Raw genomic sequence first — 15170 nt, 5'->3', positions numbered from 1 at the left:
CATCTTTATTTTTTTTCGTGAAAAGGAAGGGAAATGTTTATCTAATGCTGTACAGACTTAAAATAGTGACCTAATGTCTTCATCAAACTCCCAAAGTCCCTTAAAACACCCACAAATACACACAGCCCTTCCTTCCCTCTTTGCCCAGTCTGGGGTACAATATCTCAGGAAAAGAAATAGAAGTCCGTGGCTCAGGCAGCCCCCGGTTCTTCCCAGTAATCCATCTCAGCTGGTAGGCCTCCCTCAGTTCCCGGCACCATCAGCTGCGTCACCAAGATCTCTGCTAAAGCCAGGTGGTGGTTCCCCCTTCGAAAGCTGCAGGGGTTCCCACTCTGTCAAAGCCGAGTGGTTCTCCCTTCTATTGCCACAGCCGCATGGTTCTCTGCAGTGCCACAGCTGCGTGGTTCTCTCTGTACAATGGCTGCAGGAGTCTCCACTCTGCCAAAACTGTGTGGTTCTCCCCAGGTTGAACATCTTTTAATGTGCTTATTAATACCTCAGTAACTTGTGCATCTGAAGGCACTGTGCTGAGTCAACTATATGATTCCACTTATATGACATTCTTTTTTAATTTAAATTATTTTATTGTTGTTCAGTTACAGTTGTCTGTATTTTCCCCCTCCCCCTCCCTCCTTATATGACATTCTTGAAAAACTACAGTGATAGGTGACTCACCAGTTGTTGTCAGCATCAAGGGTGGGAGAGGGTATGAGTATAAATGGGTGGCAGGAGGGAACTATTTTGGGGGGAGATAAGACTCTTCAGTATCTTGACTTGGGATAGAGAATTACAAGAATTTACATGTGTATTAAAATTCACACAACTGTACACCAGTAAAGGTCAACCTTGCTCTATGCAAACTTAAAAATAAAACAAAAAAATCATGCCCTGACTGGCGTAGCTCAGTGGATTGAGCACAGGCTGTGAATCAAAGTGTCGCAGGTTCGATTCCCAGCCAGGGTGCATGCCTGGGTTGCAGGCCATAACCCCCAGCAACCGCACATTGATGTTTCTCTCTCTCTCTCTCTATCTCCCTGCCTCGCCTCTCTAAAAATAAATAAATAATTTTAAAAAATAAAACAAAAAATCAAAGCTATTACATTGTAAAGTAAATTATGAATTTGAAAATATTTTTTGACATGAGATTTTTTTGGTGAAATTTTCTCATACTAAAGGATGAAGTAAATGAGTCTAAAAGTGTTTAAATCTCCTGGTAAAAGAGAAAATAGTATTGTGGTTTCCTTTCAATTTGGTGAGTAGATTTTTGTATCCTTTTCAGGCTGTAGATGGGACATTACCCTCCCTGTTTCTGCCACACACAGATTAAGTTCAACGGCTGTGTATGAATAAGAGATAAGCACACTTTTGTTAATTCTCTGAAAATCTGTTAAAATTTAAAATCAGTTTCCCAAATAATTACTCTCAAATTATATTGATTAATTTGGAATTTCAGAACCTTCTCTGTCATTTCTTCAATGCAAAGTATTAATCTTTATAAAAATGTATTTGTTGAAATGTGTTAGAGTGCAATAGCGTCATAACAATGCTATAAAATAGTATGCCTCAAATAATTGACATAATAGCAGAATCAATAACTAATTCATGATCCTGATAAGTTTTGTAACACAGTGTGTGTGTGTGTGTGTGTGTGTGTATATATATATATATACTGTATAAAACCATATATACATAGCACTATATATAACTCTGAAGAAGCCAGAGGTCATCCGTTAAGGTAATTGCCAGGTAATTGAATATAGGTAGGTAAATTGCAACTCTAACCATTTCCCAAACCATAGAGGCACATCCTTCCTTCAAAAGAACACCGGCGGTGTTATATGAAGTACTCGTCATGATCCAAACTTCTCACTGGGACACAATTCACAGTGCGCACTGTGGCTCGAGGTCATGCAGCCTTCTGCCTCCCAACCCCTGCATGCTGGTTTCTTCATTCATCACTGTCTTACAGCCATCTGGGCCCTTCTTCAGCTCCCTCACCAAAGCAGGTTCTTACCCCTTTCATGGTCCTTGCACCTATGTTACCAATGCTGAGAAACTCTCCCCTTCAGTCTTCTCATGGCTGAATTTTTCCACCCCCTTCCCCTTCTAGTCTCAGATTGTTATTCATCACTCCGGAGTCTCTCCTGATCACCTCTCTGAAGGAGAGGTTTTCTTCATTTTCTCCATGACTCCACACTTAAATTTAGTTATTGCTTCAACTTGGATCATATGTAGCAGTTTCTTGTTTACTGTCTGCCTGCCTCCACACTGCTCTAAGGGGATTCAGAAGATGTCTGTTTTTCTCACTGCTCTACCTCCAGTCCAGTGCAAACCAAGTATTGGAAATTCAGTAAATATTTATGGCAGGAAGGCCAGAGGCATGAGGAAACAAGTTCGTCCACTTTGCATTTATTTTTATTTACATTTAGCCTAGCAACTTAGAGCTCAACAAGAGTCAAATGGTATCGCCTGTTGGCCTGTTTCAAGGGGAAAAAAACAGCATCATGTAAATTTCTGGGCTTAAGAAAAGGTTGAATGTAAAATGTGTATCTGGTTCTACAACTTACTTAAATCAGAGGTAATAAGTGAAACAAACCAACACAAAGGTAGAATACTGTTGATAAGTGAAAGTATGGTTACAATATATATTATATTACTATAATACAGTGTTATTTTTTTAAAAAAATGTCTCTGTTCTACAATATAAGTTCCACAAGAACAAGGACTGTGGTTGCCTTGTTCCATGCTGTATCTTCAGAATCAGGTAGAGTGCCAGGGGCATAGTGGACAGGGATTAAACAAAATGGGATTCACACAATAAATAGGAATGAAGCGGGCCACTGTTCAGATCACCTAAATCAGAGTGTGTAACCCCTATCTCCCATCTTCAGCTTTATGTGCACGTGCATTTTTATGATCAATTCATCAGTACTTAAGCATCTATTAAGAACCGGCTCGGGAGATTACTTCGAGTCTGAAGTCAAGGAGAATAAAATTGAATGAGGAAATCTCTCCCTCCCCATGTGATTCTCTGCAGAGTTTCTCTTGATGCTTATTCATCAGGGAAATGGGTCTGTAAAATGCATGTGGCCCCAGGTCTACAAAAAGGAGCTCCCATCATGGACTCTGGAAATTGGTAATGGCCTGCTGACCACAAGGGCACCTGAAAATCATAGTCACTGTGATGGATGTTTCGAGAAGTATTTGAGTGCCGACATGTCCTTGGTGTTATAACACCGAGTTTGATTTTATTTGCTGTTTACCTTATTGTGTAAAAGAGTTTAGGCAAAGTGACATGTGATATCTATCACTGGAAAATAATCTATTCAGAGTCACTGTTCTTGGAGAATATTTTCATGCTTTCAAAAATATTAGCTTAAACTTATTCACTGTGATCTTTCCTTTTAACCACAAGTAGAAACAATGTATAATAAAAATATTTACAGGTCTTAAAACACCTCTCAGGTGAACACTCTGTGTACGAAAGACGGGAAGACTTAAAAGAAAATGGAAGAAGGATAAAAAGCCCTGAAAAGGGCACATGGAAAGGAGGGAGGAAATAAGACTGACGTTCGTAGGAATCTACTGACATGCAGTGCGGTAGTCGGCCTGTGTCTGGTGGAGGGCAGGAGCCAATGCTGGGGAGGCCATCAGGGACCAGGGCAGGAAGGACCGTGTTGAGTGATCATATGCCCAGTTTGCCTGGGAAAGTTCCAGTTGGCACCTGTGGTGCTGACATCATTATTCATAATTATGCCCTCTGTCACTATAAAAAGGTGTCCATTTTGCACAATAAATATATGGTCATATATACTGTGTAGGTAAGACAATTGTATCTTATGGGAGAAAGAGGAGTTATTGCAAAACTTTAACCTTATTTATATTTTAGGAACTCCTTCTGAAATGAAATTGTCTTTATTTGCAGATGACAATACTATATATAGTATTCATAAAGAATCTATAAAACTATTAGAATTATTAGAACTAATATCACAGGATATATATTAATATACAAAAGAAATGCTTTACTATATAATGGCATACATTTGGAAAATAGATGTTAAAATAGAATAAAAGACACAAAATACTTGAGCATAAACTTCAGGAAATGTGCAAGATGTTGACTTTGAAATAAACAATAAGTCAGAGAGAAGAATTAAAAGAAACCAAAACAAATGGAGAGAGAAGCCATGTCTGTAAATTAAAAGACTTAATTTAAGACTGTAAAAATGTCAGTATTGTCTAAATTGATCTATATATTCAATACCACTTCAATAAAGATACAGTGGGACATTTTTGTTTTGCTTTGGTATAAATTGGGAAATTTTCTAAAACATATAAGGATATGAAAGATTTAAAATAGATAAATCTGTTTTACAAAAGAAGAACACATATGAATGTGCTTCATATTTATTAACTGATTTTAAGATTTCTATAAAATCGCAAAGTTCAAAGTCATATAGTGCTGGCATAGGCATAGACAAATAGATCAATGGAATGGAATAATTTCCATTCAGAAAATTTCAGAAATAGGCCTAGACATATATATATGCTGATGACATTTTGTCAGAGTTCCTGAGGAATGTCCATGGGAAAAGAAAAATCATTTCAAAAAATGGGGCTAAAACAATTGGATAAATGCATGAGGGGGATGAATATCAGCTTCTAACATGCACTAAATAAAAATAGTAATAATTGAAAATGGATCACAGAGCTACATGAAGAAACTATAACTACAAAGCTTCTAAAAATATATGAAAATATCTTTGCAAACTTAGGGGAGTTAAAAATTCCTTAGCAATACAGAAAAATGACAAATTTTGCTTTACAAGTAAATAAATAATCACCCCAAAATGGGAAAAAATATTTTTAATATATGTGTTGAACATGGATTTTTTACTTAAAATTCATAAAGTACTTCTTCAAGTCAATAATACAATAAAATATAATAAAAAAAAAACATAAACCTGAGAGTCACAGTTTTAGTCCCGCTATCATGGCTAAAATGCAGAAGACCATAGAGCTTTAAATTAAATGTCTAAAAGTTACAGATTAGTGTGCATGTGCACAAGGACAGGGCAGCTTTGCTTTTAGAATGGTAATTATTTGAGAGGAACTAAATACTCCCTTGCTTATTCTAAGAGAATATAATGAAGTGGCATACTGGAAGAAAATAGTTAAATTTATCTTAAAAAGCAGTTGGTATTTTATTTGCATATAATTACTATGATCTATACTCTTGCCAAAGATTATAGTGTATCAATGTTAAAAAATTACTGAGGCCCTAAAATCTTATGTTGTATCTCTATAGGCCATACACAGTATAGTTTGCACGTAATTTTAAAAGCTTCAAAATATTCACTGTGTTTTTTTACGCAATTACTTCAAGTTTTCAAGACCTAATATTTTTTAAATTAACTGAAGCACACACTGGTATGTGTATTTAAGGTGGTTCTGTCCCCCACCCCTGCCCCACCCCTTTGACTCTATTTCACTACTTATACTGGACTGTGAATGGCTTAGAGGAGTTGAATCAACCACAAGTGATGGTGAGAAAATAGACCATTATCATGCATGTAACTTGAGAACCTACAGGATAGGGAGTAAGGGGAACAAAAACCCATCAACTGGCCGTTGATTTGTAAGTTTTGTCTGTGTTAAAATAATGTCATAGATGACCGTGTTTCTTTAATTATATTTAATATAATCTTTATTACATACATTTTTTAAAATACTGAAAAAATAGTTTTCAGAACATTTGAAAAAATCTATACCACTTTTCCTCTTCTAAAAAAAAACCCACGTTCATTTTCAAGTAAAAAACGCTCCAATTGAGGGCAACAAGTTCAGCAAAACTATTATGAACAAGAAAACTGTTGGAATGTTAAAATCCACCGGTTGGATGACTGTAGGTCAGTTTCAGCTGGACTGGTGTTCTCAGTTTCTCTGTCCTGTGCTCTGGCTGTGCCAGAGAGCTATTGTTCTCTCTCATGGCACCATGTGGCTTTTCCGTGTGGCTTTTACCTGAGTTAAAATTTAATAATTATCTGCACACCTCTTTGGTCACTGCTGTCCCACGAGGTTCAAACTCCACATGGCAGACAGCATGACTTCAGCTGCCCCATAATTACACGCCCAGTCCCCAGCACAGACCTCGTTGAGGCATGATACCTGAACGTGTTTTGTGTCTAGAGTAGTTTTCCTCAATTATGTATTTCAAAGGTGCTTTCAAAAAGCACTTCATACAAAAAGGACTGAGAACCCTCAAAAAATAACCTAAGAGTCAATCATTTATTTCTTTCTACCAAGATTACACTGACAAATTACATTCAGTTTGTTTTGGCCATTTTATTTAAATGTATAATAAAGTACAGAACTCAGTTTATATTTGTCTCAGTACATAAACCTTGGTTGTACAACTGAACAAGTGTATGGCAGGGTTTCAATGATTACAAAGGATCTTTGCTTAAAAAAAAAGAATTCCTTGTTTTCCCCACTATTATGTTATTTGCTATTCATTATGGTTTTCTTTATGAATGGGTGGCAAGCGTATGATCAGTACTACTTACTTAGTATTTACATGGCACTTTATCTGTAGAGGTATACAATGAGTTTTATAATGATATGGAATTACTAACAGTATTTTGGACTCATACCATAATGTTATAGAGATTAATATAATTTGAAGTTAAATTTTATTTTTACCCTAATATGTAACTTAAAAGAACTTTTCATTTCCTTCCAAAAGATATTTATTCTCTAGAATAAGAAACAAATAGCAAATCACACTCTCACTTAAGCTAACTGAAGAGGCCTGTAATATCTTGGAACAATCCAATTATTTTTGGATTTCAAAGTAAGAACAACCCTTCTTACTTTCAAAGAGAAGAAGGGTGACTACGCATGTGTGGTGTGGCGTACAGACCAAAGTGAGACTAGGGAGGCTGAACCCTGCCTCACAGAGGATGTTCGGGGAGCCACGGGTGAGTCCCTCGGGTTCCTCGTATCTCATTTTGTACAGCTTTTTGAAGGGTGACATACCTTCGTTTAACTCACAAGGCTATGGAGAGATAAGAATGCGCATGCAAACATTCTCAGGGAAAATTGAAGCCCCAGCTTCTAGAAATTACATCTTCTTCTTCCTCTAGACATTAAACTTGACATTAAGTTATCACATGCCAAAGTCTTCAAAGAAGTTGCAAATATAATTGAGGTGATTGAAAATGTCAGCCTTACATATCTACCTATTGAAGATATAAACATCAGATATTGGAGTAGTAATATTATTTCTACTTTAATATTCGGTACAGTAGCCTTGATTTTGTCTTTCACTTTTCTAAGAATTTTTGTGGGAACACTGCAGCAGATTACTCCATAAATTTACTCAGTGGAAGAGCAAGTTCTCTTCTTGGAAAATGGAATTACATGCAGAAGCTAAATTCCTGGGTAATGACTGAATTGCAGATTGAGCTGTATTTATATACAGAGACATAACCATTAAGAAAATGTATTGTGTAAGCATAATTTTGGTCCATGGTCTAAATAATGACATTAACATGTTTTAAACTCACAGAACAACCAAATAGTGGATTAATTTTAAGCATTTCTGCTTAGAGGTTTCAACAAAAGTAAGAAGATACATTTAAGAATGGTGTGATTGATGGAGGCTGAGGCCCTCAAACCATACTACTATATAGATTATTTAATTTGCTCAGTGGGCTCATTGGAAGCAAGATGTGTGTTCTAGACTCTATTGTCTGAAGATAGGGCCAAATAATTATTAAAAATTGATGCTGGTAAATCTAGATAATCTATACTAATTAGCTACTTTAGTGAGAAAACAGTATTGATGGGGTGAAACTGGCCAAAACTTTCAGAAAATAATTAGTGACACATCTAAAATATAACCAGTTCTTACGATCATTTGTGTACATATATTTGTTAAGTCTTTTTTGAGACAACCCTGAATCATCTTTTATTTATACAGAAAACAAGAGGAGTATTTAGAAAGGGACACCCTGAGAAAAGAGTGGCTCTGTCCCAGGAGGTAAAGCAAGGAGGTGGCAGCCTCTGAGGCCCTCCTGGGGAGAAGGAAGGGGTCTGGGGAGGATGGTGAGCAGCACCGGGGAGGGAGGGAGTGGTGCGGCCACAGAAAGGAGACGCTTGCTTTGGGTCAGCTCCGTTGGTGGGTCGGGGGTGGGACACACAGTGACCTTGCTGATAATTATTTTGGAAGATGCAATTAGTGCTGCTGACTGGAATGAGAGCTGCCTCCTGGTTCCTGGGGGGCACCCTTTAAGGGACACAGGACAGGAGGGGCAAGATGGGATATGCACACAGACACACAGACACACACATGCACTATTATATATGTATATATGTTTGCTTATCATTATACATCCATATCAGTGTCTAGCCACACACATACTACTTTGTCACTTTACTATTTTATGGAGTATATATTTTATATTTCTAATTATCTATTGCTTGTAAGCAGGTCATTGAATCTCTCCATAATCTTGATTTCCCAACCTGTCAAGTGTGGTTGACAATAACTACTTCACAGATATAGTAAAATATATATATATTCTATATATTATATTAATATATTATATATTAGTTATCTATATATATTAGTTAATGATATATTATATATAATATATTAGTTATCTATTAACCCATTAGCATATATTTATATATTTTAAATATATGCTTTATATAGCAATTAAAATAAACATATTAATATTTATATTAAACTTTTGCTTCATTGTATATGTGTGCATGACATGGGTAGATCTGAAACTCTGAAATTGATATTAGGTTTTGACTATTTAGTTTCTGATGTAGGGGTTCAGAACAAGTCACCCCCAGATGTGCTCCTGGAGTATGTGGATTATTCTGAGCTAAAGGAAACTGAGTGGGCTCAACGGAAACTTCTGTACCCCCCGCTTTTCTCTCCAGCTACCTGGAATAAGTTGGGTTAGAGGCCTTGCCCGTAATAAGAAATTACCAGAGATAGCTTTCTGTGATCTGCTGTACAGCGGGGCGCACTGCCAGTGACCGTACCTGCTCTTCTCGTCCTGCAACGCCACTCTGATGCCCCAAGGGCCTTTTCTCCTCCTTAGTTCAGGATCTCACAGAAACCACGTTTTCCCTCCCTGTCTCTGAAGCTCTCATGGATGTGGGTTGCTATACGCACTTATCTAATTAAATTTGCCTATGTTCTCTTCTTACCTGTCTCACGTAGATTTAACCATTAGACTAGCCAAAAGAACCTAGAACAGTAGAGGAAATCTTCACTGCCCACACTAACTTTGAAGATGTCACATAGATCTCTTATGACCCAGTAGTGGAGGGATAGATTTTCTCTTTACCTTTATCTGAATAGGTCATCGTATCTGGAATGAACATCCCAACTGAAATCCTGAATTTTTAAGTGCTGAAAATGTGCTGACACCCACGGTGGTCAAACAATTCCTAAACTGTGCTGGTTAGAACTTTTAACCAGTCTTCTGTGATCTGTGCATTGGGCAGAAGCACTTTGGAGAACCATGCAGGGGAGGAAAAGTAATTTGCTCTCTAACTTTCTAGGTTCTTGTCCGTAATAAAAAAGGCAAGTTAATGGGAGGAAAACAAACAGAAGTTCGATAATATATATAACCTCCCATATACATGAAAAATGACCAGGAAAACTGCGTAACTCCTTTGAATGCCCAGTCCACCGCCTTAATTACCATCTTCAGCTGAAGACAAAAGATGACATTGGAGAGAAGGCAGACTTGGAAGGCTATCATGCAAAGCACAGTAAACTGAAGATATGGTTATTGTGGAGATATAAGGCCCTGCCTTTGTCATTGATAAGCGTTTCTACAGACTTAGCCAGACCCCTCTGCCTGTTTATTAGTGGGGGGGAGACACCCTTGCAAATGGAAATTTCCCTTGTAAATGCAAATGTCTCTTTCAAAAGGGTAACTTCTACTGGCTTTGAGGTTCTCCTGTGCGTGCTGTTTCTTAAAAATAACCAGTATAAAATATTCCTTACACCAAAGAGATGATTTCTTTTCCCTTCAACTACAATTATATGTAATTTCAGTTGTACTCGAACTGTGGAAAGTCTGTCTTGGAATGGCTAGGAAACTGTAACAGTGAGGAATAACCACAACCTTGGTAATGTGATACTTACAACAAAGATAAAGTCTAAAGTCTCTAAAGTTAGTCTTCATTTCAGGTGGAGAAGAAATCCTTGCATGAAGCATATTTTAAAACAGAGACCTCAATCATTAAACATTCTGTCATTGAATTATTTTGAGGAGATTAGCTCTTAGTTCTTCCAAAATGTGTCTAAGATACCAAGCAGGCATTTATGTAACTAATTATTTAAATTAAAAGCCAATTTTTAACTCCTGCCTCAGATCCAGATGTTTTGTCTAGAGGATGGTAGGCAGCTGGATTCCGGAAAAATATTTAGTAATAAGTTTTTTTTTCTTTTCTTTCTGCCTTTCTTTTTGATTTTTTAATGTAGATATTTGCCTCAGTGTAGACTATTTGCAATATTATGTCTACAACTAAGCAATGAAATATGCTGAGGAAACGATTTTTTTCTAAATAAAACCAGGTGGAACACTAGGAAAGAACAAACTTGTCTGTAGAGGCTAAGTCTGTAAACAAACAGGGTTATAATAGAGAGTCATGATATTGCCCTCCATGCATGCCCATAGCCTATAAAACTCTGAAAAAACTAGTTATGGGATAAAAAAATTTCAGCACCTCATGAGAAAAATTACCTGAAAAGAACAGAAAAACTATATTTACAAATTTTTGTCTTAATGTATATTTTAAGTTAAGTGTTAGGACTTCAAAGTAAGGGTTAGATTGTCACAAATTTCTTCAGATTCATCTCTGCTAATCTGTCCTTGAAAATTAATTCTTTATCCCTTGAAGTATACTATGAAATCTTATTTTATTTTAAGAAAAAACTAAAATATCTTTACTTCTAGCACATATTCCTATTTACTCTAATTTTCTGTTATATCTCTCTTTGTTTCTTCTCCTTAAGGCATTTTTACTCTGAAATGAAATGTAGTTATATCAAAAGAGTTTATAAAATTAAGAAATTTGTTTTAAAACCTGTATGTATGAATATTTCCACATGGGTTATATATAATTTAAAAATACAATTATATACACAGGCATACATATCTTTAATGAGAGAAGTCTCTATTTTTTTCAACCAATGTTTTCTCTTATATAAGGAGGATTTATTAAAATTCTTTTAGCTATTCCTAACCCTTTATGATTTCTATAATACACTCAATGATTTATATACAAGTAAAAAATTCTGAGATAAAATTAACTCACTGTACTCAGCTGTTCAATAAAATAGCAATAATCAAAATGCCTGTACACATTAAATATGGTGATAAGTAAAACTTTGGATGTTAGCAAGGCATACACCCCTTCTCTTCAAAGTGAGGTCCAGGGTGTTTGTTGAAAATGCACATTCCTGGGCTCCACCCCGGACGTACTGATTCCGAGCCTTCCAGTGTGTGGTCCAGGAATCTCCATTTTAGCAAGTTCTCCATGTGATGCTATGACAGCACTGTACACAAGACAAGTGACAGTTTAGATCATTTTGAGTTTTCCAAATTAACTCTTTCACACACAAGAAGAGATATTAGCTATTATATATCTTCACTTCAATGCTTTCTACTCCTCCTTGCTTTACTTTTTTGTAAACACAACCTAATGAGTTTAGTCAATTTAATCATGGGGAAAACTTACTCTTTGGAGTTATGTAAGTGGAAAAGTCAAATAAATTTTTTTTATAACTTCTCTTGAACTTTGTACTGCCACTGTTTACCTGGAAAACCTCTTTCTGATTACCTCCTAGGATCCCACATATTTTTCTGTAATTTGTAGTTCTTCTTTAGGACCAACTTCAGATCAAAGCTTCTATTTCCACCCAGCCTGATTTGGCCAGGCAGATAGCTTTTTTATGGAATTGCAGTGAACTGAAGCTCCGATCACATTCTCTGCACAGAACTACCACTTGTTTCTGTCATTCCTGAGATGTGAAAATCTTCCCATTGGAGAGTTTATGACACATAAGTCCCATTATTTAGAGCTGTTTAAAATACTCATCTAGGCTACTATGCTAAGAATTGAAGATTAAAATGTATTTTTAAGTTTTACTTTTTATATGATATTCGAAAGAAAAATGTGGGACTCCTGAAAAGAGTATGATACTCAGATATGATACTATCATGAATAACAATAAAATTACACATTTTTGGTGAAGGTAAGACCATTAAGATAAAATACATAAGAATGTCCTCATCTATTTAGTTACAAAGTTGTTTACTAAGACGGATGTAAGGTGAATAGTAAGGAAAGACATGTTTCCCTGTTTTATCTGGATTTTAATCCACAGGTTTCATAAATGGTAGGAATATGTGAATGATATTTTCTACCCATAAGCAACTATCAACTCTCTAATCTGTGAGGCAAATTAAGAACTACACATATTGGACAGGAAAACATGTCTGCAAATTTTGAAGAAAAATTTTGGTTTTCTAGGATCCCACTAAAATGTATTTGCACACAAACCATTCCCATTAAAAGGACCTCTCCTCTTCTAAGATATCTACTTAATCTTATATTCTTAATGAAAGTGTGTACTCTATTTTTATAGTGAAGGAGGAAAGTATGAAAAATACTGGAAGAATTAAGCAGATCCCTTCTCTGCTTAAAAACTCCAGGAGAGCCTTTCACTCCTTATTTTGCATGGGTCTGTTTATCAGAAATTGGCATCTCCCATTACCTCCCTTAAAGAATGAAGGATTGGAGTAGTTGACTAGTTAGTTTTAACAAAACAAAATAACAGTTAACCTTTTATCTCCCTTTGTTACAACTACTACATAAAAGTGTCAACTCCCACAAAAATTTTAGGGCAATGGCTTGATATATGCTATAGCTAGTTTTTCTTTTCTGGTCAGGGAGGAAGTAGAATTACCCTAAATATAGAGATTTACTTCAAAATGACCCTATTGGAGAGTTCAAGCAATGTAGATAGGGGATCTCTGACCTGCCTTTGATTCTTGCTGGAAACCCTGAGGTGTGCGTTGGGGGTGGGGACTGTTTAGGTGGGTGGATAAATGGTGAACTATAGTTGGAGGAATATTCCTCTGATTCTTTTTGTCCAAGGAAGTTCAGAGCGCTTCAGATCACACACCTGCTCAAGGGTTTGGGAGTCTGTCCCCTCTTCCCATCTTTTTTATTTAGTGAAGCAAGTCTCTAGGGCATGGAAGCATACTTCACAAATTTTGCATCACATTCCCCTGGTTCAGCATGTTTTTCAACACTGCATCAAGGCCAACTGTTTCCCAGGCATGTATTCCTCCACGCATGCAAGTAGGTTCTCCAAGCCCATGCCCCAAAGTCCCCTGCTATCTCAAGGAGGGGGTAGAACTAATCAGAATAGGGCCCCTGGATGTCATCAGTGCTCCTTGGCTCTCTTGGCCTTCTATCTCCACTCTACGGACGTCCTGTGTAAATTTAGGGGTGTCCTATAGGGTTAGACAAGCTTCTTTCCATTTGGCCCTAAGCGGAACTGCTGTCCCTGGTGCTGAACCATGTTTGCCCGTCAGGGAGCCCGCTGCCAGGTCAATGGGTCTGGATAGAAAACCTGGCTGACTGATCTTATGAACGCCAAAGTGCAGGCGCAAGCAATACTCCGATGTACGCGAACAGAACCCCTCCCCCCAAACACATCTCTCCTGGGGGTGCGCCGGGACCTCATTTGCAGTTTTCTCCTCCGGACCCCCACCCCAAACGCCTCCAACATGGCCTCAAATGCCCACATGTATCAGCACAGCCCACCCAGATATAATTTTGCAGTAATATCAAAATGCTACTCCTCAAACACAAAGTCTTTACACTGACAGCTTTTCCATTCTAAAACAAAACAAATCAATGGAATGCATTAATAAATAAATGAAAGCGACCTTCCTCTTTCCTCCCTCCTTTTTCCTCCCAACACATTCACATTCCCCCAAATTACAAAGCCCCAAATCCTAGAAGAGTGTTTTACATCTGGGTGGTCTCCCTAATGCCACATCCCCACCCCTTCCCCCACCTCTCTGGAACAAAACAAAGCCAGAACTAGCACATCTTACCTTGGGTAGAGCGATAGCAGGAGCAGGATCCACGCCGTCATTTTCTGGGAAAATACAGGAGTCCTGTAGACCGAGCTTCCTGTGCTCCATATATTTGGCAAACTCATCGCTTTTTTTTCCCCTCTGCTTCTTGCCTCTCGGTTGCAGAAGAATCCCTCCCCTTTGTATTATTATTATGCTTATGATCTGATGGTGGCTCCCCCCACCTGCCTCTAGTAGGTCCCGTCACTGGGGAGATGTATTGCTACCCGCTTCAGGAATTAATATTCAGGGAGCAGAAATAAGATCAGCACACGGGCTTGCAGATACCATCAAAGCGTCAGCTCGGGGAGCAGCTTCCACGTCTGGGGGAATAATATAATTGAGGCAGGGGGAGGGTTCAGGGAGAGACACACAGAGACAAATAAGGGGGAGAGAAAGGCGTGCATGCTGGTACACACACTCATGCCGCTCACATTCGCACACTCACACATACTCCCCCAGGTCCATCACTGTAGGTCTATTTGTTTGTTTTGATTTTTCTGTTCGAGGGGGCAGGGCTGTGTGTGTGTGTGTGTGTGTGTGTGTGTGTGTGTGTGTATTTAAAAGAGATAGAAAAATCACGAGAATCTCTGCGTGATAAGTATGAGGTCAAAGTGGAAGTGATGCTCGCTGCAGCAGCACGAATTAACACATGCGTGGTGTCTCTCCAGCGCTTCTTAACCCTTCACTGCACGCGCAGGCACGCGAGGACTGCCTTTCATCCCCATGGAAGCCAGGAGATGCTCCAGCTAGCTCATAAACTCTACACCAATGGCAGGAGGTTTGCCTCCTCGGGTCTGCCAAGAATCCTTATTTAAAATCGCGCAGCCTTAGAAATCACGATCACATTGTGGGAAAGGGGAGAGCAGAGCATGCAGGGGAGGCAGGGCCGTGTCTCTGCAAAACCATCCCATTCGAAAACAGATTCGATGGCTTTTCAGTTTGACTGGAGGGGGAAAACACTGACGGATTTAA

General features: G+C 37.9%; 1 protein-coding gene across 2 annotated transcripts in view; it reads right to left on the bottom strand.

The window, feature by feature from the left end:
- GABRG2 (gamma-aminobutyric acid type A receptor subunit gamma2) overlaps positions 1-14880 on the bottom strand; it is a 79184-nt gene extending 64304 nt beyond the window's left edge. Inside the window, exon 1 of one of the 2 annotated variants that reach the window (XM_028527818.2) lies at positions 14175-14880. In XM_028527818.2, the coding sequence (XP_028383619.1) occupies positions 14175-14281 (107 nt within the window). In that variant the 5' untranslated portion in view covers positions 14282-14880. The remainder of the gene's footprint in view (positions 1-14174) is intronic. The other variant, XM_028527819.2, reaches the window with a different exon arrangement.
- Between the last annotated feature and the right edge of the window lie 290 nt (positions 14881-15170).

Source organism: Phyllostomus discolor, chromosome 13 (assembly GCF_004126475.2).
Source record: "Phyllostomus discolor isolate MPI-MPIP mPhyDis1 chromosome 13, mPhyDis1.pri.v3, whole genome shotgun sequence".
NCBI lineage: Eukaryota > Metazoa > Chordata > Mammalia > Chiroptera > Phyllostomidae > Phyllostomus > Phyllostomus discolor.
Note: the sequence above shows the minus strand (reverse complement) of the source record. Positions and strands in the feature narration are given on the sequence as shown.